Source organism: Triturus cristatus, chromosome 8 (genome assembly GCF_964204655.1).
Source record: "Triturus cristatus chromosome 8, aTriCri1.1, whole genome shotgun sequence".
Taxonomy (NCBI): Eukaryota; Metazoa; Chordata; class Amphibia; order Caudata; family Salamandridae; genus Triturus; species Triturus cristatus.
The window spans coordinates 1420621652-1420646743 of record NC_140591.1 but is presented as its reverse complement, the minus strand read 5'-3'; the positions used below and the strand labels follow the sequence as shown (position 1 = coordinate 1420646743).

The 25092-nt window shown below is 41.2% G+C and overlaps 1 protein-coding gene across 13 annotated transcripts in view; it reads right to left on the bottom strand.

The window, feature by feature from the left end:
- The window catches only part of PICALM (phosphatidylinositol binding clathrin assembly protein), a 592332-nt gene that overhangs the window by 344584 nt on the left and 222656 nt on the right, over nucleotides 1-25092 (bottom strand). For all 13 annotated transcript variants that reach the window (XM_085623164.1, XM_085623165.1, XM_085623155.1 and 10 more), the window contains exon 3: nucleotides 3037-3112. In XM_085623164.1, the coding sequence (XP_085479290.1) occupies nucleotides 3037-3112 (76 nt within the window). The remainder of the gene's footprint in view (nucleotides 1-3036; nucleotides 3113-25092) is intronic.

Here is a 25092-nt window from a genome sequence, read left to right as displayed (position 1 = left end):
CCCCCTGGGATTTGTCTTTAAGCAACAATCACTCATCCAGGACTCAAGGCGAGGCAGATTAATATCAACCACATCTATCAGAGGGCAGCCTCATGCGGCACTCCGACCTGCCCCACACATTAGGGCTCTGTCACTAGTGCAAGTGACGAGGAGAGAGTTTGAGCACCTGGATCTAGCTGCAGGAGGTGTCATATTGTTACTCAGAAATGTGCTCTTCTTGCTGTTAATTGACCCCAAGGCTGCACACTCTTCTCTTAAAACTGCAGCGATAGAGAAAATAACCAAGAGAAATCAACATGTATGTAAAGCACTCTACTACCTTTGGGTCGGGTCTATATAAAAATGCTAAACAGAAGAAGACATAGTACCTCAATCAGAGTGAGCAGCAGACGAACACTAATTAAGATAAATCAATCTGTATATGGTCCATGCACCACACAATGAACAGGAAGTGACGTAGGAAGTGACTCCTGGGAAGCTCTGCCGCATTGTAAGACAGCAAAGAAGAGCAATAATGATGCCAACGAATGATAGGTAATGGACTGGCTAAAAGCTCCTCTTAAGAGTTTTTATTAAAGACACAATAGATTGTCGCTTGCGCGCTGCCTGCAGGTGAGACCTATAGAAAAATGTATGCCTGAAAATATAATTCTCTTTGATACATTGGATTCTGCGCACTTTGTATGCTACTCAGGTTTAGAAAATCTGGTTGTCCTGATGTTAAAGATTAACCTGAGTCGCCAAACAGTGAATGTTGTATGAAAAGGGGCACATGACTGTGGAATACAATGAAAATGAATGTTAAATTAAATACTGCTCATGAAATAATAGAACTGTGATGGTATCTGTACTTTACATTCTTGCCGTTATGAACACTTAGATAAATATTATTCTATTGTTTAATATATTTAAGGACTATCTTATTTAGTTAAAGTAAGTAAGAATATCTTCTCAATATTTAACTCATGCCCCATCTGTGACGGTCTCAATCGGCCATGGGTATTAGCCCAACAACATTTTGCATGCTGGGATTGTTAAGAACCTGTATTTATATTTTAGTATGTTACGTGTTGCTAAAGAGGTTAGGAAATACAGTTAAAATGTTCTCTCTTTTCAAAGTGCCCTATGTCATGTGCACAAATGCATCTTTTAACAACCATACATTATTTTGTAACCAACCTTCCAGCAGTAAAAATATACAATAAAGTATTTGAATGTGAGAGGGTACAGAGGTATGTATTGTAAAACCAATCACTTCATTGTGAGACAAAAAAGGACCTGGTGGGAATGTTTGATTCAGAGTGGGAATAGAAAAACGTGGCACAGCTAATGTGAGGACTTCTTTGACCTTCAGCAGAATGAAAACAATGACATATTTGCATTATGAATGCAGGTAAACTCTGCACATCGTGATGATACCTGCATAAATCTTTCGCTGTTTGAATAATACACCGTGAGGAAAGCTGCTAACAGCCTATAATAAAGAAAACCTATGGGGTATGACAAAACCACATAATTGAAAACAACACGTATCATCAAGTAATATTTTTTACCATATGAAGCTTTCTGAAATGGGAAACAGTGCTGGGATCCTACTCTGGTGGGTCGAAGGGTCCTACTCTGATGGGGATAATTTACAACCCGAAACCTTTATTTTGAGGACTACTGGTGGCCATTAGCAAGCGGATTGACTGATTTCATGTGAATGACAAAGGTGTGATGATGAAATCAAAGTATGTTCTTTGCAAACTTTAACCATCAACTAGACCCACAAATGTAAGCCAGGTATGCGTGGTCATTTCGTCACTACTTTCTATAGATGCCTTTCTTTCAGTTTCACAAACAGGATTAAAAAAATCAAGCAGTAAAATGGTAGATCCCAGGTACCTCGACAGAAACAAGGCCGCATGTGGACATTTACTAACCACACATGAAACATTTAGGCAAATGATCTAAAAGCACTACATATTGTACGAGGAAACGATACTAGATTATTAATTTCTGAAATAGTGGGTAGTGTATTGCTATGACCTAATTTGTGGCCTTCAGACTCCTTTGATGCAAGAATTTCTGAGATGGGCTTGGAAGAAAGGGGGGGAAGCGGGAGGTGGCCCAACATGGTGGCAAAAATACTGACCTGCAAAACTATCTTTGTGACAAGAAAACAGTAAATCTATATTTTCATATAAACTTGCTTTGATGATATAGTGGTACTCAATTTGCAAGTGGATATGGATGTAGTAGATATTGTGACACAATTTTCTCAGGTGACCAACAGGTTACACCAGTGCTTAATTTGAGTCGGAGGTTTCCAGTGCTTGGCACCTGCACTTTATTTGTTAACGCCGGCACTTGTGACAGTCTGCCACATGGTAGCTCTAGCGGTCTGATTTAGAAATGAGCACAACAGTTGCTTATTATTTCAATAGACATTAAAAAGGACTGATACCTGTCGCTCAAGCCAATATTATAGTGCAGGGCACCAGGAATAGTCTAAATTGTCATACTTGCAGGAATGCCATCACTGTCATAATTGTGTTGATACTGTCATTGGTAGCTCTGGCAGGGGCAATGGATGGGGCAAGCTGCAGTGGCCTCCTGATGAGGTCCCTGGCACTTAAGGTTTATTCATTTATTTATTTTTACAAATTAAGCACTGTTTTCCGCTGATTTTATGCCACATGCAAACACTACGTACATAGATTAGGCAGATTCCTCATTTAAGGCTGGTGACCGAAAAACTAAATCTAAAACATATCTAATGATTTGAAAGCAATCAACTAGAAATGTGAGAATCTAAATTGCTGGTGTGTTATCTAATATTGCACAGTGATTGAGCGTGTTTGACTCCTATTGAAATAGGAAAAACAGGAGGAAAAGAGATTCTTCTCCTTGTTTCACTTTAATGCCAAGTAGCCTAACACTTAAATTCTATACAGTTTGTAATCATGTATTCTATTAAATTGCTCCTGTTTCTTAAATTTAGTGCATCCTTGAAGGATTGTAACACTTCAATACAAATTCTTAAATTCTTACCTTGCAATCCACTTTTGTCCAAGAAGTTGCTCAAGTTAAACAATGTATTTCTAGAAGCCAGATACTGGATAAAGCGCTAGATCAGAAAAAGAAGAAATATATATATTTTTTTAAACTTAAAAATGATGCACCACTGAATTTTCCCCAACTTCAAAATACAAATTAATCGTCATAGACTTTAGATATCAAACAAATTGCAAAAACACAAGTCAGCCCCACTTTCCAAGATTATATCTGAACATATTTGCATTCATAGTAGGCTTTATTTGATGATTCATACATGTGTGCTGAAGACATTAAATATCACAATTTTAGGTAAAACCAATAAACACTGGCGTAACTAGGCACCCTAAGATGGCAGATGTCTGAGCAGAGAGCAACTGCTCCTGCCCTGCCACCACGACATCAAAGGACATCACTGTCACTCTCACTACCTGACGAACAGCTAGATTAGCTCTGGATAGTGGCTTTAACGCCTAAAGGCCGTTGGCACAAGAACAGTGCCCGAGGAGCGATGCAGAGAGCAGTGCCTTGTGGCATTGATCATTGCAATGTACATGGAGAGGCAATTATGTCACAGCATGCTGCAGAAGCCTGCGAGGCTGTGCAATTACGGATGATCAAGCTAGAGTTATACAGGGTAAATGTGGAGATCAGGTAAAGCGATCAAGGCAGAACAATGTCCATATACAAGGAGTTCCGTGTGAAACAGAGGGAGAAGACCATGGTCAGCACAAGCAGGGCCTCTTCAATATTATTCGGAAGAAAGCGGGTAGAAAGCCTATCAAGTTCAACTGAATGGGCTCTTAGTGTATCTTCATTTCTTTCAGGGCTAAAAAAGTATCATGAACAAAGCAAGACTAGCTCAGTGGACGTCCTACAATGGAGTGCAGCTTCAACTATTTGAAGATCTAGCAATAGTAACTATTGTCTCCAGAAAATGCCATGAACTGCATAAGAGCACCCGTGGAGGTGTGTTTAACCTCCACATTACTGATACATGGGAAGTCCCTGCACACTCCCTAAAATCATGTTTTTGCCCCGCTATTGATTCATTTACCAAAACTATTAAATCATATAAATTGGGTTCAACTAAAGCGATGATTCCTCTGAAAATTCTTTAATTGGATATCCTCGGACATACTAAGACTGTTTTCAACATCAATGAGCGCTCAAAAAAACCCACAAAAGTGTACCTTTTGAGCTTAAGGATTGTAACACCTCTATAAAAATAAAAAAAACCTTGACGAAGGAGAACTAGTCAATTATCGACCCATCACACTTTTACCATATGGCAAAGATTTTGGAAAGCATTCTGACTTATCAACTTCCAACTTATTTGGACATTTTTCTATACTGTAATGATACTCAAGTTGGCTTTCGCCCATGTAGACACACTGAATCAGCTTTGGCAGCAGACTCAGATGATGTTCGAAAGGCAGCCAACTGTTTGGTTACCAGCGTGGAAAGCGATGGGCCCTTTCAACATATGCATTCAAATCCCAGTCAGAGCACGCAGGAAAAGCTTTATCAAAGCTTTACACAATGATGCCATGACTGTCATTGCCTTAGGCACCATCTTGTAGTCCTAGTATACCAAGATTGCTTCATCTGGATCAATTTAGTCCTTCGGTTCCCAATGAGTGTCGTAAAACCACTTTGTGTTTTTTGAGACTTTTATGGAACTGAGACATAGTATCTTTGATTGTTCTTTGTTCAATCTCGGATAGCAGAGAAGTGAAAGAGATGACAGTCTAGGTCATTCTCTTAAGAGAACTCTGCAATTTCTGGTTTGTAGTTCAGAGAGCAAGATGAGGTTTCCGAATTTCTTCCTGCTGGGTCAGGAGCAGATTATATACTGCAGATACGCAGGTCCAGTGGGAGAAGAAAGATCGGCCTGACTCATTAATAAGGAAGAGATGTTAAGTATGTCGCTATGGGAGACAATGATTTCAGGAGGTGCATTACATTTGCCTGCAGATGTAGGTAAAGGCACAGTGGTGTAGCCATTTGCAGATTTCTCCCATTCTTAAATAGTATCAGATTCCTCAAGAAAGCATGTGTCAACAATACCACTGCAACGTCCAGAACAGACTAATTTATCTAGTTTGATTTCTGATCAGACTAATCTGACCCAGAAAAAACATCATCTCCCACAGATGACTGTGCAAAATTGCTCTGTTATATCATCTCCCTACAAGTTTTTTTTTGTTTGCCTTAGATACATTTGTCCTGCCATCTATTTTAGGTGTGCCAGCCTTATTTGTAGTGATTCTAAATATTTCACTGGAATCAGGTTAAAAATTTCGCAGCATGTGATTGTGTCTAGTACTTTACGAGTCTCAATAACTCAGCACGTCCCCCCTGTGGAAAGCAATAGCTGAGTAGACCTAGAGACACGGGTCAAGAATGGGTTCAGGATCAAGAGTTCTATCATGGCTGTCAACAACTTTTTTATTCCCATCCAGATTCAAACATGTATTCGTTATTACCAGCATAACAGTATCCACACACTCACGTAATGAATGTTTTGGTAGCACAGGTGCCAATACTTGTGCTTGAAGTGGGGGATAGCATTGGGTCCGATATCATAATTTTTGCAGGTCTTCGGGTATTGTGTCAATGGCATGCAAGGGCAGTTTAACCGTCTTCCTGCCTCTACACATGCAGATGACAGACTTCGAGGCAATTACGTTCCCTGTCACTGTACTGTCATCACTGGCATGAGTCTCTCTCAAGCTGGATAGCTCCCATCTCAAGTCACAAGTGCTTTCGTGTTCAGCCACAGAACCCAATTGATGGGAGGAAAAGTGGTTTGCCCCAGAAGACACTCAGGGAATCAAAAACGTAAGAGCAGCCAACAGAAGGGACAAAGCTTCGAGAGAATGAAGGAGAGTAGCAGCTTCTGTCAAAGCAGCAGATGACCACAGCCATAAAAGAAAGCCAAAAATCAAGCACATACCCAGAGGATGGTCACATCATCAGGAGCATCTAAAGTTTATCTCAGGTAAAGGTATTATACTAGGCAATTGCTTCAGTGGCGGGAGGTAGCAGGGTCCCAGAAAGACTGCTGCTCGACTTCAGCTGGCCACAATCCCTCTCCCAATTAAGCAACATTCTTTCCAAAACAATACCATTCTTAATCTAAGTAACAAACAGCGGAGGTTGGGGGTGCTGATAAGCTCTAGATGTCCATTAAAAGAGGTGAACACTTATAAAGAGAGAAAATGCAGTAATTAATGGCAAATTACATGGCCACTCTCTAGAAGAGTTCAATTGTTACACCCAACCAGGGGCAAGAGGCCTCATGCAGCTAGAAATTTCAGAGCTAACTGATTCTGTTTTGAATACACTACTCTGGGAGGTGATTTCTACCTATGTGCCCAATAAAAAACATTGCAACAGCAACATGGGAGGACCTTCCTGATATCCCCAGAGGGAAATCTATGGCTGGAAGGCGTGGGGTTAATAGTTGCATGGAGCTGTAGGCAATTCTCGAGAGCCAATGACTCCCAATACTCTGCTGTACAGGCCTGCAGACATTATCAGACCAGTGGGGGTGTGGGTGAGTGTCCACTGGCACATTTCAGTGGCCCACCCAGGAGGTGGGGGTGGGTGGGTTGAGTAGGGTGGGTAATTGGATATTCCATGATATTCTACTTTATTTATTTTATTTAATGCGTTTTTATATAGCGCGGACTTTACCCGAAGGTGTCAGAGCGCTTCACAATAGCAGCAGTAATGATACATACGGAGCAAAAATACAAGTGAGCATGTTACAAAATCAAATGGTACGTTACATGAGGCAATAGTGACAATTGTGCAAGTATCAAGGGCAAACAAAATACAAGAGGTAGCAAACGATACGTTACAAACAGAAAAAGTGCCGTGTGCAGGTTACAAGAGCATACAAAGTACACCTAGAGGTAAAAAGAAAAAAATTGCAATAAATGGCCGACACTCAGAACACTAAAACAAAAGTTACGTTACATGTAGACGGGAGATGTGTATGGGATGCATTTAAGGCTGTGTCGCAAGGTGTTTTCATTTAAAAGCCACTCATTTGAATGTGATGAGGGAGGCCCTATGAAATAAGCTCACCCAGGAGCTGTGTGCGATCAAATGATTATATACGGTTTCCCCTTCCAATAAGCTTCGGCGTCAGCTTACAGCTTTGAGGGACAAATTTGCATGGTTCAAGATGACAAGGCAAAGTATAAGTTCTATGAGGGAGACAATAAAAGCAATCAGCTTATGGCTAAGTGCGAATCAAGCACATAATCACATAGTGGAAGTAAAAGATGAGAAAGGCACATCGAACAAAGCGGCGGAGAAGAACTGGTTATACTATGAGGCTCTATACAGGGCCGATCCATCTGAGGCTAAAGCCAGAAATACCTTTTTTAAGTTCAAGAAAAGGTTTATTGAAAAGATTATTATGATCATAAAAACAATACTTCGTACATGCAGTTATTTGTTAATACATAAATACATGAAGGTATAATAAAGAATATGATATATAATATCCATTAAAACAGTAAAAGGATAATATAGAAGATGATATGAATACAATAATAAATAGCAGTACATATCAAAAATACACAATTTTAAAAAATATTATAGAAAATGATAAATTAAACATAATTATAAATAAACAATAGGAGGTCAAGGAGGCTTGGTAACTTCTTGTTGTGAGGGAGCAGGTAAAGAAGTTGTCTTTACTGTATCGTCTAGAAATTGTGTGATTGGGCCCCAAAGGTGAGAACGTTTAGTAGCAAGAGAGATAGGATGAACGAGTGCTGTATCGAGGCGATGATTGTGACATACAGCATACCACCAAGCTAAATAGGACAATTTAGAGGAATCTTTCCAGTGTTTTTATATTTGCTGAAAAGCTACAGCTATTAACAAATAAATAAGTGATAACTGGGATTGACTCGTTTTCCAGTCCGGTGTTAAACTACCTAGGAAAATGTTTGTGGGGGAGAGGGGAATTGTGGTGTGAAATATAGTGTTGATTTGGTGCCAGACCCGTTTCCAGAATATAAAAACATGTGGACAGGTGAAAAACATATGATGGAGATCAGCGTCAACCTGGGAACATGTCCAGCAAGTGTTGAGATTTGTGTTGTGTATTTTATGTAGGTATGTGGGGGTAAGAAACAATCTGTTGTAAATAAAGAAGAGTGTTTGTGTTGTGCTGGCTGCTCTGGATGATTTCCTAAGTTTCGTCCAAATTCTGTTCCAAAAAGAGATAGGCCAATCGTTCCCAGATCGGATTCCCATTAGAGTTCCTCTTTGGTTTTGTCTCGGATCTCAGGAGGTACCATTACACGGGAATAAATGGTGGACGCTTTGGGGTTTATGTGCAAAAGGTTAGGCCATGGGGAAATGGGGTGGGAGGGTGAGTAAGGTGAAGATTTGATTTTAGCATAAGTATCAAGTATTGCTTTCTGCAAGGTCAAAAATGTAGGTTTAAAGGAAGAAGGCAAATGATAAAGAGTTTGTAATTGCGTAAATTGAATGGGTGCGCCCTGATCTAAAAATTGATGAACCCAGAGTAGACCTTTATTTCTCCAAGCCTTCCAATATACAGGTTTCCTATTAAGAAGGATTTGTTTATTGTGCCAAATTGTGGAATTGAGAAAAGTGTCTAAATTATGTACTACTAAGTGGGGTGCAGTGGATAGTAGTTTACAGGATTGCTTAATTATGAGAGTAGAGAGCTTATGTGGGTTGCGAGTAAAGGAGAGATATTCCTGAAATGAAAAGGGAGCTAAAATGAGGTCACAAGATCCACCCAGAGAGGTTTATCTTCAGGTTGATTAGTGATCCAATTCGATAACGCCATTCTTGGTTTTTGTAGCGTTCCATAAAAAAGAAGTCAAAATAAAATTAATCTTTTGAAAGAATTTAGATGGGATGGAAAGTGGAATGTTAGAAAGGATATACAAAACTATCGGAGTCAACATCATTTTGATTGTGTCCAGACGACCCCACCAAGAAAGATGAAGGGGATGCCATCTTGCGACAAATGTTTTAAGTTTGGCAGAACATTTGTCTATGTTTAAAGAGATAGATGTCTTTATAGAGGGAGAGAACCAGATGCCATGATATTTTATATGTTTTGGGTTCCAAGTAAAGTTGGAGATCTTAAAATCATCCTTAAAGGTGTATTTGGTTAAGGGTAGTATCTCACATTTCCCTCTATTCAGTTTATAGCCAGATACCAATCCATAGGCCTCCACTTCTCCCATGAAAGCTGTAAATGAAGATTGTGGTTGGGAAAGAAAAACTAAAATATCGTCAGCATATGCTGCCAGCTTAATTTGTTGAGGATCAAAGACCAAACCTGTGATTGAGTTATTCAGGCTTATTCTTGAGAGAAAGGGTTCTAAGGCCAAATTGAAAAGAAAAGGGGACAAGGGGCATCCTTGGCGTACCCCTCGTTTAAGATTAAAGTAGGGGGAGATGAGGCCATTGGTAGATATGGCGGCCTTGGGCTCAGAGTAAAGTAGGGCTATTAAAGAAATGATTTTCGGTCCAAACCACTTGAGAGCGTGGAAGATAAAAGGCCAGTAAACCCTATCAAAGGCCTTTTCTGCATCTAACGCAATCGCCGCCAAGGAGTCCGGAAAATGTGACGATTTCGATAAAATGTAAAAAAATAAGCGTGTATTGTCAGTGATGTTGCGGCCTTTGACAAAACCTGATTGTTCTTTTCCAAGCAGCATGGGAAGATGTGGTTCTAATCTTAGGGCTAGAGCTTTCGAGATATGTTAACTAAGGATATAGGTCTATAATTCTTACAGTAACGTAAATCCTTATCAGCCTTTGGTATTAGACAGATCAGGACTCCGGAAAAGGAGCCAGTGGAATTACAGGAAGCGATAAAGGGAGACAGAAGAGTGTAAGTGTGGGAGTAATAGATGAACGAAATGTAAATAAAATTCCACTGTGAAGCCGTCTGGGCCTGGGGCCTTGTCTTTTTTAAGAGTTTTTAAAGCATTTAACAATTCTGTTTGTGTAAGTTCATCTTCCAAAGAAGCTAAATCTAATTGGGGATTAATATGTTTTTGAATTGTGGAGAAATATTGGGATATGTCTGTATCTGAGGGCAGGCGCGCAACACCCATTGATCTCACAGGGCTTCAGCCCCCCCCCCCGTCGCATGTGGCAGCCCGGGATGAGACAGCCTCGCGGCGCACACACAGCCGCACCCGAGCACTTCACAGGTCTTTAAAAGACCATTTGCATGTTAATGAGGCCTTGCTGTTGTTTCACCCCTTCTAAGAGCCCCTGCAGCTCCACTCTGCCTATGGCTTAAAAGACTCAGCCCCCCCCCCCCCCCGAAATTTTTTCTTAGCCCCCCCCCCCGAAATTTGGCTCTAGTTGCGCCTCTGTCTGAGGGTGTGTTTTCTGGTGTATAAAGGGATTGATAGAAATGTACAAATTCTTGGAGTATTTCAGTGTCTTTGAATTTCGGTGCTTGGCTATCATCTATAATGGAATCAATATGAAGTTTATGTTGTGTAATCTTTAGATAATTGGCTAGAAGTTTGCCTGATTTGTTTTGGCCACCATAATACTTCGCTGAGGATTTCAGTAAATATAGGGAGGCCTGTTCGGTAGTGGATTCGTTAAAAGCGATTTTTGCATTGATGAGATCTTTAAGGGAGTCCTTCGACTTGGAGGTGTGGAAGGAGTGCTCAAGTTTTTTAATCTTAACAAGAAGTGTGTTATGTAATATGCGGGAAACTTTATGTTTATTTGACACAAATCTAATGATGAAATCCCGAGCGGTGGCCTTAAAGGCGTCCCACACTGTATGAAAGGAGACATAATTTGTTAAATTAATGTGAAAAAACTTTGGAGCGAAAGAGGTAAAAGATGAATTGAAATTAGGGTCAAGGAGTAAGGAATTATTGAAACGCCATTTTTTGGCACTGTGGATTGATTTAAAATGTCTAACTGAATTGAAACGGGTGCATGATCCGAAATGAGTATAGGGCCTATGTCAGCAGAACGTAAGAATTGGGAAATGTTGCGTGAAATAAAAATATGGTCTATTTGAGATTGTGTTTGATGTGGAGAGGAAAAAAAAGGAGTATTATCTTGTGGATGAGTTGCAGAGGCACCATGAGTCTAATAAGTTTCTTTGTTGAATAGATCATGTGAAAACTTTGTGTGGCGTGTTTGGGATAAAGGGGGATTTAGAATTTTTATCAATAAACGGGTCCATCACTTGGTTGCAGTCTCCTGCAAGAATACATTTTTCTGATGGGTACTTGAGCTACAACTGAGATACACGAGACCAAAACGTGGCATCACCGCAAGTAGGGGCATAAATGTTAAGCAAAGACAGAGGGGTCTTCCCCAGCAGAAGGTTACTGAAAATCCACCTACCCTCTGTGTCGGATTCTTGAGATACAAGCTTGGCATTCAGTGCTTTGTGACAAAGAGTTATAACCCCATTCCTTTTGCCATCTCCTGGTGAGAAAAAGATTCCACCAACCCAATTTCTTTTGAGTTTTAGTGATTTACCTTCAGTGAGATGTGATTCTTGCAGTAACGCAATATTAACATCTAATTTGGAGAGGTGAGATAAGACTCTGTCGCTTAATGGGGGAGTTCAAGCCTCTGACGTTCCATGTGACAATTTTCAAAAACATGTGTGAGTAATAAAAACATAAGTGAAGCAATAAAATATCGCAAATTGTGAATAGTACATGTGAAAAATTCAACAATAAGAACTATAAAAAAAATGAAGTAAACCTTATATTAGGTACGAAGATATTAAATGTAAAAACCAATTGAGAGAAGCTGAAAAGGTGGGAGAGATGAAGAAAAGGAAGAAGCAAGATTGGAAAAAGAGGCAAATTATATAAACATGTATGATAAGAAGAAAGAAGAGGGAATAAAGGAGAAGGGGTGAGAGCTGTAAAGAAGAATATATGAAAAAGGATCATATCCACATAGAAGTCAAAAGAAAGACAGAAATACCTATCAAGAAAAAAGGGCCTAACTGGTCAAGATGAGGCAGTGGCAAACACTCTAGATGCTTTGATAAAGAAGAACTCCTGTGAAAGATCAAACAACTGAAGCCTGCCAAGGCAATGGGCCTGTGCGACTTCTTTGCCACATTCTATACAACATTTGACCCACCCTCCAAACCCCCCCCACGCTAGTCACTACGTTAACTACTTTGTTTACTCTGACCGTGGGGGCATGACCACTTTAATAGAGGTGGCCACAATTTCCTAAATTCTGAAAGTCAAACAAAACCTTTTAGGAGGATATAAGCAAATAAGCTCAATGGTGTGCACCTGCCACTGCTGCATTAGGCCCAAGCTGGCTGTTTTCAGGGTCACAAATGTATTGATATGAAGAAGGCACTGCATCTTATTGATATATAATAGGGCAGTGCATGAGGGATACTGAATTGCTCTCCATCGACAGAAAACAAGCAGAGAACTGTGTGGGCTGGGGCACTAGAATAGATAGTCTAAGGCATTTGGGTTCGGCCAATAACATAGGGTCGGGGCTCACCACCTACTAAAGACCTAAGGTGAACATTTTTGTGTAAGGGACGTTTACAGAGGATGCACAATCCGCAGGGGTACTTGTGAGACTGGTCTCCTCCTCCTACATTTTGCCCCCTTCCTGGAACTGCTGCTCAAAAAGATCAGGCATAATTAAACCATTAGTGGGATCAAGTTTGGACATGACACCTTCAAGGTCACACTATTCGCTGACGATATTTGTTTTGATGGACCGTGAGGGGTCATTTGAGCATTCACAGCCAAGCTGGAAGCCTTCCTGCCTTGTTGGGCTTTTATATCATCCTGGGCTCATTGTTGGGGGGATGATGGGAGAGGGGCACTTAGCCACTGAGGGTATCAAGCTATCCTGGCTGATGACGGCTGATAGCCAGAAACCGGTCCTAGGATGCTCGATTCCAGTCCAAGGAAGATATGGCTTGGCAGTTCGGGCTGGACTGTTCCCATGAGGCACAGGGTCAAAACTGATTTGCATATGGCCATGTCTGAACTGGGGTGGTGTGGTGAGCAAAATAACGATGGATTAAACCCAGATCTGTGACTGGGGATGAATGTTTTGCCATTGTGCAACATTCCGTCCATCATCTTGTGTGTTTAGCCACTCCGGAGTCCCATAAACTATAGTGACATCAAGCAGCTACAGGAGATCAGTAATGCCTTTGTCTGGGGAGGGAAAGGCCTGGGACTGAGCAGAAAGAAATGCTTTGAATATCCCAGGCTGGTTGTGTGGAGATGCCCCAGCTTCAACATTATTACGTGGTGCCCCCAAATGCATTATCTGACAGAGTGATGGCAAGGGGGATCAGATACATTTTGGTGCTTTATACAGCAAGACCTTGCAACATGCCTCTAGGTAAATTCCCATGGGTCACGTGAGCCCAAAGGGGAATAAATATCTACTGTTCTCAAGTCACGGACTCCACCTTCAAGCTCTCAGGTAGCGTGCAGAGAATAGAGGTATGACCTCACAGCCAGCCCCATTTACCCCACTATTTGAGAACACTGGTGTTACGTCAGGGCTTCATAGGAGCAAACTTAAGGGCTGTAAACAAGGTGGCTGTTGTAGGCTACAGGATCTCATTCATCACTGTTGGAGCCATTAAGTCATTTGAGAATCTTAATAATCTTGCCGAAGCAGAAAGATTTCACTACTTGCAACTATGGCACTGGGTTCTACAATCTGAGGTTATAAAAGGAGCTTCAAGGGAGTGAACTCCATTTACTAAAATCCTGTGCATTGACTTCTACAAGACACCTGGCATCCAGGCTCTATTTCCTTCCTAATCCACAGCCACCAGGGAGCAAACCTCTTTCAGCCGCAGTGGTAGACAACTAGGCATCACATTGGATGCAAAGTAACGGGGAAGACATTTCATAGAGCAAATAATTTTGCTAGAGGTGGACAAGGGAAGGAATCCTCTTATGAAATCTCGCACAGATGTCACATTACCCCAGCTAGACTACACGTAAGGGATAGGTTAAGTCAGAGGGCTGTTGGGGAGTTGCCCTCAACTCTCCATATTTTGGGAGAGGGAATTAGGCTAATAATTTATAACTGTCTACACAGATGCCCCAAAGTGGTTTTGCTAAGCAAGTAAATTACCAATTATATGCTGCAAGAGAGAAAACTATATCCTTCCTTTCCTTTCTTTTGCTAGATTCCAATGAAATGAAATTGGCATGGTAAAGGAATAATCAGATCCCTACATTCAAACTATAGTTACAAAGGGCGAGGTCGCTCTTGAGCCACGAGAAACTCGCATATAGCGCCCTCAATATGAATTACATTGTTGTAAAATATGAGTTCTATTGCTTACTTACTTAAACAAGGACCACATAGGGCTATCCAAAAAGAAAAGTGTGCTGGACCTTCTAGTCAAGAATACCTAACTTGCCTGAACCGTGGCAGGGCTCTGGGATCTCAGCAGGTCTGGGAGCGACACCTGGATGCGGGAGTGAACCAGCCTAGAAAGGAATGGATCCAGATTGGATTGAGAGAAAAAGGATGAGTTAAGAAGTGGAGTGGGGTTATTGGGTACAGGAGGGTTAACTGATGGGTATGCTCACCTTAAGTTGTATCATATACTTAAAATGTAAAATTCACTAAACTATTATTGAAACTTAAAAAATAATATAAACTTTTAAAGGACAATAAGTTACCCTTACCATGCGTCCCATATGAGGTGCACTATTCTAATATTTCTTGACATCAGGAAGACTTCAGAAAAACGTTAAGAATGTGCAGGTGTTCTGCTTGTGCAATATGGCCTTGTGTCAATTTCTCTGCTCGACTATCATGAAGACATTAGTCTCATATATTGCCCAAACAAAGTAATAGTAATTTAATTAAGCAGCCCAAAGCTAGAAATATGCAGCTAGGGAAAACTCACTGGTGCATTGAGAGAACAAAATACACATCCACTCTATGAGGAAAGCAGTATTAACCTGTGAAAAACCAGTTTTGTTTTGTTTTGCTTACTGACCTCTGGTTTCTGATCATTGCTGTGACATGGTACAGTGCCCATCTTTTAAAATAAGGTATGCTGCTTGTGCAGCTTGTACAAGAGCGTGTGGGCGGGTTGCATGTGCAGGCTGAATCAGACTGATGTTGAACTCAACATGATATTGGAACACAGGCAGGACTGTTGTAGATGAGCCCCAGACTAAATTTGTTGTGGCTTCCAAATGCCTTATAATTCAACTGAGGCGTACATCTGAAGCATTTAAATTGGCTAGCACAGTGTGCTGAATTTTTTTTATTTCTGATTGGCACATGATAAAAAAGGTCACCGACATGTCCTTTCCTTTCAATTCCTGGGTCACAAACCGAGAAAATACTTTTTTAACTCTATGTGACTTAATTAACATACCTAAAAACATAACATTTTCTCACAAGGCTTAACGGGATTTGATTTATGAGCTGCTTTACTGGAAGTCCTAATTAATCTGCCACCCAGCTAGCAAATAACCCCCTCCCCCCCACACCCCCAACCCCACACACACACATAACAGGCACACCCTGGAGGGATTAAACCTGCTCCTTAAGCTGAACAGAAAAGCCTACCTGTCAAGTGGCGTTCTAAAGTTCATTTCTTTGAAGTCTTGGGCGGAAGAGAACAGGCCAGGATAAGATGAGCTTGACTCAGAAGTAATTTTCAATTTTGCTTCAAGCCACCATTTTGATGTCTTACCAGTGTACCTTGTAGGAGATTAGGTAGCCAGAGGGCAAATCCCTAGAAGAGCCAGTTTGGTGTGATGTGGCATCAATGGAATGGGTAGGATTCACCCATGTTCTATAACTCCCCATCTTCATTTTAAACTCATGCACAAGGAAGAAGAGCCAAAAAGAGGAACAACAGAGACAGACGAGTGCAAATGATGACACCCTGACTGGAGTGTGGAAAACCCCACTCTGGGCTTGAATTCCCAGCCTCCCTTTCAGGACCAGTTGAGGGTGGATTTGCTAAAGACATGGAAGGAAGTGGGTCCCTGTGGACTGGTCCCGACTGTGGATACCACAGGAGTGGATACTGCAGATGCCTGCAGAACACAAAAATGCCCTGCAAGTGGCTTATGGACAGGGCTTGGGAAGTGCTGGAGGAGAGTGTGGTCTACTGCCGGGGACATTGTGGTTCTGCTGTCTGAAGCCCCACAGGTCAGGAAACCATCAGGGCTGTACAGGATGGCATGTCAGTGGCCTACAGCCAAGCTGTTTTCAAAGGAGGAGAAAGCAGCAGCTGTAAAACGTCATCAGGCATCCTCCTCATAACGTTTTGCCATCAGGAGAACCCAGGATAGGAGTGTGCCACCATAATACAATGAAGAAAAATGAATGAAGACTGCATAAAAACTGGACCTTTGGGATCGGAGACTGCCCAACATGAAATAGCCTCTAATGCATATTCTTCTTTAGGTCTGGTCAAGGCCAATTGATTTTAGTCAATTTAGAACTGTATATCTAATATACTTACTTAGAGGGTCTTTCAGCCAGCCCTGTTCATTCATTGGAAATTCACACGTTACTTCCCCCACTAAAACATACAGCACAGGGTAATGGGTCAGCCCACTTCAGCTATTGGCTGATAGATGGTATTCTGCCCTTTAACAATGAGCAAATCCTAACACGAAGTTGCTCTGTTTGGTGCCAGGAACTATTCAAGAGAATGTGAGCTAATTGAGACCCAAAACATATTTTTGCTTTTTTCCAATGTTTTTGTTTAATATTGGCGAGGGCCCAGCGTCTCCCACAACAAGTTTAAAAAAAGAAAAACAGAACAAATACTGGCAAAGCAAAAAGGTTGCAGCCAATGCCAGCCCAATTGGTTTTGCTAATTTTTATAATTGCTGCATGTGCGCTGGAGCAGGGAACACAAGTGCAGTTTTTAGGTCGAGCCTGGGCAGCGCATGCACTGCTCTGTAAGGCATGCTGTATTAGAGTATGGGGTTGAAACTCCGCCCATTCTCCACCCATTCTTTTCATTGGCTTGTGTCAATTTCCTTTGTAAATGTTGGCTTCTGGTTCGTTAATAGGCTTGTTAGTTCCTCCTTAGTACCGACTCGTCTTCATTTGAAACCTCCCATGAGGACTAGCCCTTTTACCCCTTTTGTTACATGGTATGTGTTATTAGTCTGTAAGACCTATTTTCTTTAATGAGTTTCTCCTACTGCAGGCACGACATGTTTTCCTGCAACATTCAGTGCGCCATGTGCACTTTCACTTTCCAAGCAGTCCGGGACAATAGTGGCCGCTTCTTTGAAATGAAATCCAAAAGTTATTGGCATTGTAAATGACAATGCCTTTTATTTATGTGCTAAGTATCAAAACAAATACATAAAAGGCATTGTCATTTACACTGCCAATATCTTAAACTCTCGTAAATGCAAGACCTATTGCAGTGCAAATGCTTACTTAAAAAAAAACACACACACACACAAAACCTCCCAACCCCCCCCCCCCCCCACCCCCACCCCCCCTCAAAATCTGTATCTGCCTCTGGAGAGACCCAGGGCTCAGCTGAGTTGCTATGTGAAAAGGGAAGAGTCTGGCAGTAGGCCACAGACTGTGCTCTGTCCACTCTCCTCTGGCACAGATGAGCTTCGACAGAGCATGGGAAAGGAGCTTGTTTCACCCAATGTCTACAGTCTAAGAGTTGGGTGGCACGGAGAGCCACGTGACCTCGTGGCCCTGGATACGCCACATGATTAGGAAGGAGGTGTGTGGGTGCTCCTTGAAGTGGCACTAACACCTACAGGTCAAATAAACACACCACAGCCAGTGCATCAAATATTTACAAGCTCACAGCATCAAAACTGAAGAAAAGCCTTTGACAAGAAGGAGAACCCCATAAGCGGTAACGTGAAATTTTTTTATATTTTGCTGGCACAGCCATAGTAAATTGTTCAGTTGTGTTTCGTGGGCTGCCAGGAGCAGCTGCAGGCCCACAAGCCTCCATGAGCAGGGAGAAAAATATATCCCAGACTCTCCTGGGGTGAGCAATCACTCTCCCCAGGAGACGCTAGTGCTGAGCTTCTCTGTTGCCCTGGGAGTGTTGGCGCCTTTGCTGCTTGGCAAGATAATGTAAAAGCAGAAAATATAGATCTTCGATGAAATGTTCATTGCTGCGAAATGTTGTAAAATCCATCCGGTCTGGCTTTGTTACAGCAAAAGGTAAATGTCATACTTTTGGTACAGCCCTAAAGAAATCTAAAGGTTCTCAAATCACGAACCTAGGAAGACACCACCCAACTGCTAAACCAGTCAGCGAGGGTTCCTATAAGATATAGAAAGCTGAACTGCAAAATACTATTGTTTCTAATTTGCTTCACAGCAGGGGTGTCAAAAACGCTACACCAGCAGCAGTCCTTCAAAAGCAGAGTGAGAGACTAAGGAACACCTCACAGGAGCACCAGAAAAGAGGGTCCAAGGAAACCTTATTGGCAACTCTCAGATTTCGCATTATTGGTGTATTCCGAAGAGAAAGAAACAACTGACGCTATGAAACAACAGTGGTGTGCCTCCTCAAAAACAAACCCGGACAAGAAGTACAGATGACCAGTGGTGGTGTCTACAAAAAAAGTCATGCGAGACAAAGTAAGAATCTGATCACACACGTGTACTTTACCATAAGTGAATCAGTACTAGAGATACATGTTTCACTGAGATGACAACATATGAGCAGTTTAACAGGGACCAACACTTAATACCTGAGTCCCCAAGTAAGAAGAGGTGACTCAAGGTCAAGAAAGACAAATCTGAAATAAAGACTCAAACAGTAACACAGACTGGAAAACGTAGCATATCATTTCTAAAAAGCATGAACAATAGCAAACAATTACAAATAAACAGAAATACATTCTGACCCACTAATCACCTATAAGCTACTGCAACGTAATTAGACAGGTAGACTGTGAACCGTAATGCCTCAAGTACACATGGAGTGTAGAGAAAAAATGATATAAGAAGACGTGTAAAGGGTCACCAAAAAATGCATAATTCGCTTCTGAATTAGTCAAATAGGTCACAATTTATAGTTTTGTTTCTTTATAATTTTTTATTGAGCATGACATCAGGAAATAGAACATCTTTACAAAGTCAAGGTTCAGAAAAAAAAAACAGATCAAGAAAATACAGCTAAAAAAAAAAAACTTGCTTGAACAAATATTATCATTCTGTATATCACGTAGTATGATTTGTAGAGACATTTTACTTAACAAAATTTTGGTAGATTATTCTCAGAATAAGAGTTAAAAAAAATATTTCCAACTAGACGAAAACATTTTAAGTGCTCCTGTTCGTTTAGCATACACTTCTTCGTATTTCTTGGTACACTTCATCTTATTAAACCATTTTTCGTATAAGGGTGCTTCAAGCGACCTCCAATTCTGTAGGATAAGGGAATGGGCCACTAACATTGAGATAGCAAGAAAATGACCTTCAGATTTAGCTAAACTGACCTCCCTATGTGTTATACCGAAGAGAGCTGCTTCCGGAATTGGGGGATAAGATCTCTTTATAGCCTGACTAAAATAGTCAAAACTTCTACCCCAAAACGTCTCGAGTTTTGGACAGGAAAAAAATATATGCCTCCATCCCCCTTCAGTTGGAGAGAGGCAACGAAAACATCTATTTTCAACCTGGGGGTAAAATTTATTAAGAGCCTTTGGAGCATAGTACGCCATCCAGTGTAAGAGAAACGCCATTCTCAGTTGGCAGCTCTAAGAGCCTTATTGCCTGCAACGGATATCTTTTGCCATTCTAGGCTAGAGAAAGAACATGCAGTTTCTAAAATAACCTTCTCTAAAACAAATTCTACTGAAGAAGATTGATTTTGGGATCGCAATAATCAATTACCTACCCCTCTGATATTAACGGAGAAAAGGGAAGTTGCTATCTTAGAAGGAGAACAACTCAATATTAACTTGTGTTTATTTAAAAAAATAAACAATTTGAAGATATTAAAAAAATAAAGGCTTTATACGATCATGGCTCCTTGTCTGTACTTCTTCCCATGTTATAATCCTGCCCTGGATAAAAAACTGAATAACTGTACCCAAGCCAGAATCCTGCCAGGTTCTAATATGGGAGGAATGTATATAGAGACCCAGATCTCTACATTCGTTTAGCTTTAAGGCATATAAACCCGAGAACCCACTCTGTTTAAAGAATGAGTTCAACCTTCCTGTAAAATCAATGAGCGTTTTATATCAGGATTTTTTAGGAAGTTTCTAACTTTTGAGAAAGCTGGGAATTGGAGTAACTGCTTCTACAATCATTTTATCAATAAAAAAATTATCTCTACATTTTGTACTGGATAATAAGCAAGCTGCAAAATCTAAAAATGCTGAATCATAGTATGTATGAATATGCGGTAAGGCTAAACCACCCGATTCTAGAAATCTTTTTGTTCCAAATAAAAGATCTAATCATCGAATCCCTTGAAATAACTAGCATTAACCTTTATGATATTAGAAAATATAAAAATTAATAGGGGTAATATAGACATCTTGATAAGCGCCACTCGCCCTATCAAGATTAGCGGAAGACTTGCCCATCTTTCCAAAGGTTTTTGTATTTTATTACTGGTGGCCTCATAGTTTAATTTAGCTAAATTGCCCTGTTACATAAATAGCAAGATACCGTATAGGATCTGTTTTTGTGAGCCTGATATTGAAGATTATGGGGCAAGAATTCAGGTCCAATATTTATTATTATAATCTCTGTTTTAGTTGGATTAATTTGATATCCCCCGATTAATTCGAATTGGTTAAATTCAGTCAAAATCCGATCTATATTTTGAGGAGATAAATAAAGAATAGCGTCATCAGCAAATAACTTAAATTTAGCCATACCAGGAATCGGTGATTGTATATTCCTATTACCCCTTATTTTAATTGCTAAAAGTTCTATAAAAAAGGTAAATAATAAAGGTGATAGTACCCCTATTGATATTCACTGAGCCTATTTGCTTTCCATTTATTACTAACTGTGCCTGAGATCCCTTATAAATATTTTGTAACATAGAAATAACTTGGACTGGAAAATTACATCTTTCAAGTCCGAAAAATAAAGCATCCCAATTAACTAAGTCGAAAGCTCTTTCAGCATTAACCATCATGATACAGGCTGGTGTCCTATTGACGTTGAAATAATCCAATGCTTGTATCAGAATTCCAGTATTAGATGACATGGCCCTACCTGCAACAAAACCCGTTTGATCCATATGAATTACTTCTTGGGCTAAAGGAGTGATACGCTGTGCCCAGATCTTCATCAGAATCTTATAGTCAGCATTTAAAAGACTAATGGGTCTATATGAATTGGGATGGCTAACGCTACACTTACCTGCACTCATGACTCTGGCATAGGCGTACCCACCGACGCTGACTTCAGGGACCACAATTCTTTGGGGCAACACGCTGGTAGGTAGAGCAGTGTGCGACCAATTGGACTTTTGTTAATATTCAGGCTCCTTGAGCCGGTGGAGCCGACGAGCTCATGGTTACGCACCTGCGCGCTACGAGAGGTACTTTACCTGAGAACACTTTTTTTAGCAGCCTACACAGCAACCCTACACACTCACCTACTCCCTGCTGACGAGAGGCAACTACCTCGAAACACGTGTCCAGGGATGGCTAACGCTACACTTACTTGCACTCATGACTCGGGCATAGGCGTACCCGCCGACGCTGACTTCAGGGACCACAATTCTTTGGGGCAACACGCTGGTAGGTAGAGCAGTGTGCGACCAATTGGACTTTTGTTAATATTCAGGCTCCTTGAGCCGGTGGAGCCGACGAGCTCTTGGTTACGCACCTGCGCGCTACGAGAGGTACTTTACCTGAGAACATTTTTTTACCAGCCTACACAGCAACCCTACACACTCACCTACTCCCTGCTGACGAGAGGCAACTACCTCGAAACACGTGTCCAGGGATGGCTAACGCTACACTTACTTGCACTCATGACTCGGGCATAGGCGTACCCGCCGACGCTGACTTCAGGGACCACATTTCTTTGGGGCAACACGCTGGTAGTTAGAGCAGTATGCAACCAATTGGACTTTTGTCTATATGAATTCACGTGGTTAGGTTCCTTACCCTTTTTCGTAAAGTTTACTACAATCGCCCTCTTAAACTCCGCTGGAACAGCATCACCTGTCTTAACATAATTAAAGAGTTTCTTAAGAAATGGAGTCAACTCCTTTACAAAAGTTTTATCAAATTCGATGGGTAATCCATCATCACCACAGGCTTTTGGCCCCACCATAGATTTTATAACTTCTGAAATCTCAGATATTGGGATTTCATTTTGCAATTGTAATACTGAATTCGTAGCCAATCTGGGAAGTTCTACTCCTGTGAAATATTCCTGAATCGCTTCGGGACTTATAGTATATTTTGTACTGTAAAGTTGATAATAATGTTCCAAAAAGACGCGATCAATCCCTGTTCTATCCGATACTACTATATTTGTTATGGGATCTACTATCTCTAATACACAGGCTGATTCCCGACGTGCTTTTGTTGTCCAGGCTAACATTTTTCCCACCATTTGGCTTTCTTCATAGACCTTTTGCAGATAAGTTTGAGAGCTGTTGATTTCCTCAAGAATAAAAAAATCTCAGGGACTTCTTTGCTTCCTCCCACTGGCCCTGTGCTGGAGAGTTACGCAGCCTGGAAGCAGTCTGCAGAGATAGCTGAAGTTCTGCAATTTTTTCCAGACGTTTTTTGCCCTTTCCTGCAGATGCAGCTATCATTTGGCCCCGAGCTTCTGCTTTAAAACCACCCCAAACTGAAAAAATTTCGGCTGACCCTTCATTCGAGTCGAAGTAGTCTAGAATCCAGACCCTGAAACTCTCCAGCCAATGAGAGTCCTGAAGGAGGAGGCAGTCCATCTGCCACCTGGACCTCCTCCTACCTTCACTCCCTAGCTCCAAATCAATTTGAACAAATGAGCGATCGGAGAAAGCATTTGAACCAATTTCTGCTGCAACAAGGACCAATGATCAAGAAGTCAAAAGAAAATCAATTTGTGAGGCATTGTGAAATTGACGAGAGTAGCAAGTGTATTCCAGCGCTGCCTGATTAACCCTACGCCAGGCATCGATCAGATATAAATCCCGGGTCAGACCCTCAAAAGCCTTCTTTGTCTGAGGTTTTAGCTGTTTTCTAGTCTTATTCGAAGTATCGGTTTTTAAGTTTTGTATGTAGTTAAAATCACCACCTAAAATAATTTGGCCAGGCTCACCTACAAGTAGATTATGAATTATTGATAATGCTGAAGAATCATCAGTAATGGGCCCGTAGTAATTAATGAAATTTAGAATATTACCATTAATTTTAACTTTAATCCAAATCCATCTACCTTGAAGGTCTCGTTTTTCTTGTATAAATTCCCAATCGATATCTCTAAAAAAATAAATTGCGACCCCTCTCATAGCGATCCCAGCTGACACAAAAAAAGGCTTTTGAAAACCAGCCCGGAATAAAAAGTTTTGGTAAATTAGTTTTTAAATGGGTTTCTTGCAAAAAGAGAACTTGGGGTTTTAATGTAGCCAACCACCTAATCAAACCGCCATATTTTTGCCTATTTAGAATGCCATTAATGTTCTGCGATATAATGTGAAATCTATTATTTGCATTCATAATCCTGATGTTGAAAGATCTTGACATTGCTTTTCCATTGGGATTTTTCTTTTCTGGTTGCTGCTGCTCTTTTTGTATTTATTCGTCCCTTCTTTCTCCCCCACTCCCCAGAGACTTCCACCCCAAAGCCTCGTCCACCCCCTAGAAATGTGACCTTCCCCGCTACCCACATTTCACCCCCCCTACTGACTCCTGGTGCCCTGGTTCTGCACCATAGGTGACCTGCCCCTCCCTCCCCCCTTAACTAAACAATTACCCAAAAAGTGAGAAATCATCTAATTACTGCCCAACAGAAATAGCCTCAAGCAACTCCTGGGCCTCTTCAATTCCAGTAAACATTTGGACCTTCCCCTGTACAAGAACTTTTAGTTTTGATTGTTGCGCAATAGAGGCTTGCGCCCCTTGAGCTTTAAAGAGATGCATTAGTTTTCGAACTCTTTACGCCTTTTTGCAACCATTACAGACATATCAAACAATTCTACATTTTGTTCCATCATTCATATCAAATTGTCTCATCTGGATTGCCTTTGACAATACTTTTTCCTTAATTCAATAGTCTGCAAAATTTACTAAAATACTACGGGGGAACTTAATATTAGGTGGAATATGGGCTGGAACCCGGTGAGCCCTAGTCAATGTTAAGTCGTCAGAGAACTCGGGAATCACTGTTTGTTTGAGAAACGACTCCACCCATTGCAGTGTGTTTACACCTTCGACCTCTCCGGGACCCCAACGATGCGTTGATTTGAGCGGCGTGAATGATTTTAGAGTTTTTTGATTTTGTCTTCCAGAATTCTTTTATCCCGTGCCGCTAAATCTACTTGCTTAAGAGTACCGTTCATTTGATCTTCTAATTGAGAGATCCTTGATTCAGCTTCAAGAATTAGAGTAGGAAAGCTCGCTACTGCCTCTTCTATCTTTTCCAATCGGAGGTGCAACGCCGCTGTTTCACTTTCTTGCGATTTCTTCATATAGCAAATTTCATCCAGTATTAAATTCAACATCCATTTAATGTCATAGCCTCCTTATCTTGAATTCTAGGTTCGGGTCCATATGATCTTGACTGAGACCCACAGTAATCTTTTTGCTCGGATGGCTCTGGCAGCTTAGTAGAGGTCTGCTCTTGGGATTGTGCCTGAGATGATGCCGATAGCATTTGTTGAGCCTGAGGAGTGCCGTCTAGCTGATGTTGTGGATCCTTCTCGGCGACGGGAGAGTGTGGGAGTGGGGTTGCTACTGCCAGATTGTAACGGGGAAGAGAACTCACACAAGGAGGACGTCAGTACTTGTGTATCCCGCTTACACGGCGAACACATTCCACCTTCTCTCCCCCTACAGCAACCAACAGTGC